The sequence below is a fragment of the Galeopterus variegatus genome, unplaced genomic scaffold, assembly GCF_000696425.1.
Source record: "Galeopterus variegatus unplaced genomic scaffold, G_variegatus-3.0.2 Scaffold7539, whole genome shotgun sequence".
NCBI lineage: Eukaryota > Metazoa > Chordata > Mammalia > Dermoptera > Cynocephalidae > Galeopterus > Galeopterus variegatus.
The window spans coordinates 31,509-34,719 of NW_007733650.1; the positions used below are offsets into that span (position 1 = coordinate 31,509).

The 3,211-nt window shown below is 35.1% G+C and overlaps 1 protein-coding gene across 1 annotated transcript in view; it reads left to right on the forward strand.

The window, feature by feature from the left end:
- Positions 1-3,211, forward strand: part of SOAT1 (sterol O-acyltransferase 1) — a 39,455-nt gene that overhangs the window by 16,610 nt on the left and 19,634 nt on the right. Inside the window, exons 2-3 of the mRNA XM_008592054.1 lie at positions 722-873; positions 2,060-2,119. Of these exons, the coding sequence (XP_008590276.1) occupies positions 740-873; positions 2,060-2,119 (194 nt within the window). The 5' untranslated portion in view covers positions 722-739. The remainder of the gene's footprint in view (positions 1-721; positions 874-2,059; positions 2,120-3,211) is intronic.

Here is a 3,211-nt window from a genome sequence, read left to right on the forward strand (position 1 = left end):
GGTATGATATAGAAATGACATACTGAAATATAAAGAGAGGGTAGTTGGGATAAAGGGATTGCTTTAGAAAAAAGGGGACTTAATATAATGATAATTATATAATAGAGATACAATTCTGATTTTTAAAAACTTTGTTGTTTTCTGTGGAGGTAGTAATAAACACTGTATAAATGTAGGTATGATATAGAAATGACATACTGAAATATAAAGAGAGGGTAGTTGGGATAAAGGGATTGATTTAGAAAAAAGGGGACTTAATATAATGATTATATAATAGAGATACAATTCTGATTTTTTAAAACTTTGTTTCGTGGCCTTGGTGTTATCAGCACCGCACTCTCCCGAGTGAGCCACAGGCCGGCCCAAAACTTTGTTGTTTTCTAAATAACGTGAAAAGAATGGTCTGCCATTTTGATCATTTCTGTAATTGTTATTTTGTATATCATTTGTAGGAGTTCATTAAGTAGGTGATTACTTTGGTATCTTGATATATGCTTAAAAAGGGTATAAATTTTTAAAAGGGTATAAAATCACTTTTTCACTAGCCATCTCTGTAAGTACAAGTCAGCTATAGAAATTATTTTTCTGCTTTTATTCCTATGAACTCACTTAGTATGGCTTTCATTTAATCCAGCTCTGTTTAAGAGAGCCCGTTAGAAAAATCTTAATGACCTACAAGCGTGTGTTAATTTCCTTGTTTTCCTTTGTTTTAAAATTGTAGGAATTGAAGCCATTTTTTATGAAGGAAGTTGGCAGTCACTTTGATGATTTTGTGACCAATCTCATTGAAAAGTCAGCATCATTAGACACTGGTGGGTGTGCTCTCACAACCTTTTCTGTTCTTGAAGGAGAGAAAAACAACCACAGAGCTAAGTAAGTATGTGTGTTATTTTCTTTAAATGTAAACTTCTACTCTCGTATAGCTCAGTGGCCAGAATGTGGAGTACAGTAAAAATGCCTGAGCTCACAACCTGGCACGACTTTTTATTGGCTGTGTGTTGTGTTGGGAAAGTTATTTAACCACTCGAAGGGTGAATTTTTTTGTCTTAATATGTGGATTATAACATATATGCATACCTCTTTTAAGACTGCTGACTGACAAAATAATACAGCCAACACTTGTTGAGTGCTATGTATGGGTTAACTCATTTAAACCAAACAGTGATCCTGTGAGGTAGATACTATAACTATCCGCATATTACAGATTAGAAAACTGAAGCACAAAGCACTTAAATTTGTCCAGGATTACACAGCAGGGATTGAACTCAGAGTCTGCTCCAGTGTCCTTGCTCTTAACCACATCATTGTATGCCTCTCTATTGTACTTTATACAATACTAATAATAAAGTATAGCATGATTAGTATATATTTCTCTAATTGGTCAGTCATCCACAAGTGTGCTCATTTGCCATTTTGTGCTTTCCTCAGTTTTATGCCCCTGTGGTCTCTTTGTTAGTCTTTCCTGTTCTGGAGAACAGTTTTGACCAGAAAAATTGACAGAAGTGCTGGTGGTACTACAAAAAGCCCTAAAGAAGATAATAATGCTAGATGTTAAAATATGGGTTTTTAGTAACTGGAGGCAGCCATTAAGATTAGAAGGCTGATGGGAGTTCTGGAAATTCTTTGATATCAGGAAGGTTATCATAAACATCAGTGCAGTTTTAGAGGACAAACCAGTAACAGTTTATGACCTGGAGTAAAGTAGGGCTGGAGGCTTGTCCATGACCTTAGGGGATCTCTAGGAATAGGAAGAGTGATTGCCAATGTGTGATTCAGGGAGTGCTTTTCCAAAGGCACTGGGTATGGGGACTGTTTTGAGTGCTGCTCCAGTTAGGTGTGTCTAACATCTTTTCTGTCCTAAATAGGCATGCATGTACTTACCTCACAGCATTGTTCAGGGGTAAATGAGATAATATGTATAAAACCCTTAACACAGTAACTGGATCATAGTGAAAAGGTAGTTAATGTTAGATGTTATACATGGTAATAATTTTGTCCATGGGATTAAATTTCTTCAGATACTTGAAGTACTTATATTTTAATTTTTTGCTCTTCTTAGAGATCTGAGAGCACCTCCAGAACAAGGAAAGATTTTTACTGCAAGGCGATCTCTCTTAGAGTGAGTACTTTTAGTTGCTTTAGTTAATTATTAGTTTGAATTTTTTTTAAAAAAGCTATTCTTGTGGGCCGGCCCGGTGGTGCACTGGATAAGTGCGCCGCTTGGGAAGCGCGGCGGCGCTCCCGCCCGAGGGTTCGGATCCCACATACAGACCGGTTCCCGCTCACTGGCTGAGCGAGGCGCGGGGACAACACTGAGGGTTGCAATTCCGTTGCCGGTCCCCGGTCCGGTACGGGGGCAACACTGAGGGTTGCGATCCGTTGCTAAACAAAACAAAAAAAACAACTATGAATATTTAACGAGTTTGTTCTGTATCCATGTAAATCATTACTTCTGATATTTCTTTTTGTTCATTTGCTGTTTCTTGTTCCTTCTTTTTGGTCTTCTGGTTTTCGTGTCTTGTTTCAATGGAGGAGTTAGGGATAAGAACAGTTATCTGTCCTCCGATAAATTCCTTGAAGTTGTGCTGCAGAGAATTGGTTAACCAAAGAGCTAGAGCAAATGTTTTCTAATTAGGTAAACCACTTTGAGAGAGTTTTGCAGTTGCTGCCTTTTTTTTCTTTTTTTGAGTTGCTGCCTTTTTGATGTATATATATATCAAAGGAGAAATTAAATATATATTTAATTATATATTATATTATGTATATTATATATTATATATATTTAGAATTAAATATATATATATATATTTAGAAACTTGATGGTTTTCTCAGTTATTTACTTTAAAACCCTAGTTGCCTATTTTTTTAATAAAATCCACACAATATAAATTAATTGTGGTGATTTCGTTTGTGAATATAAAAAGGAAAATAAAACAATTATCATGAAGATTTTAATGATAGAATTGTACTACATGACAAATAAAATTAAAATACACTTACATTAAAAAATTTTTTTTATCCAAGGAAATAGAACACATTTTCTATGGTTCAGGTAGGTTTTTATCAGAATTTGAAGATCCTTACTTCAGAGATTTAAAAAAAAGTCATCTAGAAGGTCACTGCTATGTTTTAAAAGAAAAGTAGCCCAGTCTTAAATGTAAAAGTCAATGAGGAGAAAGTGAAAGCATTTGTTAATGGTTAAGTTTTACAG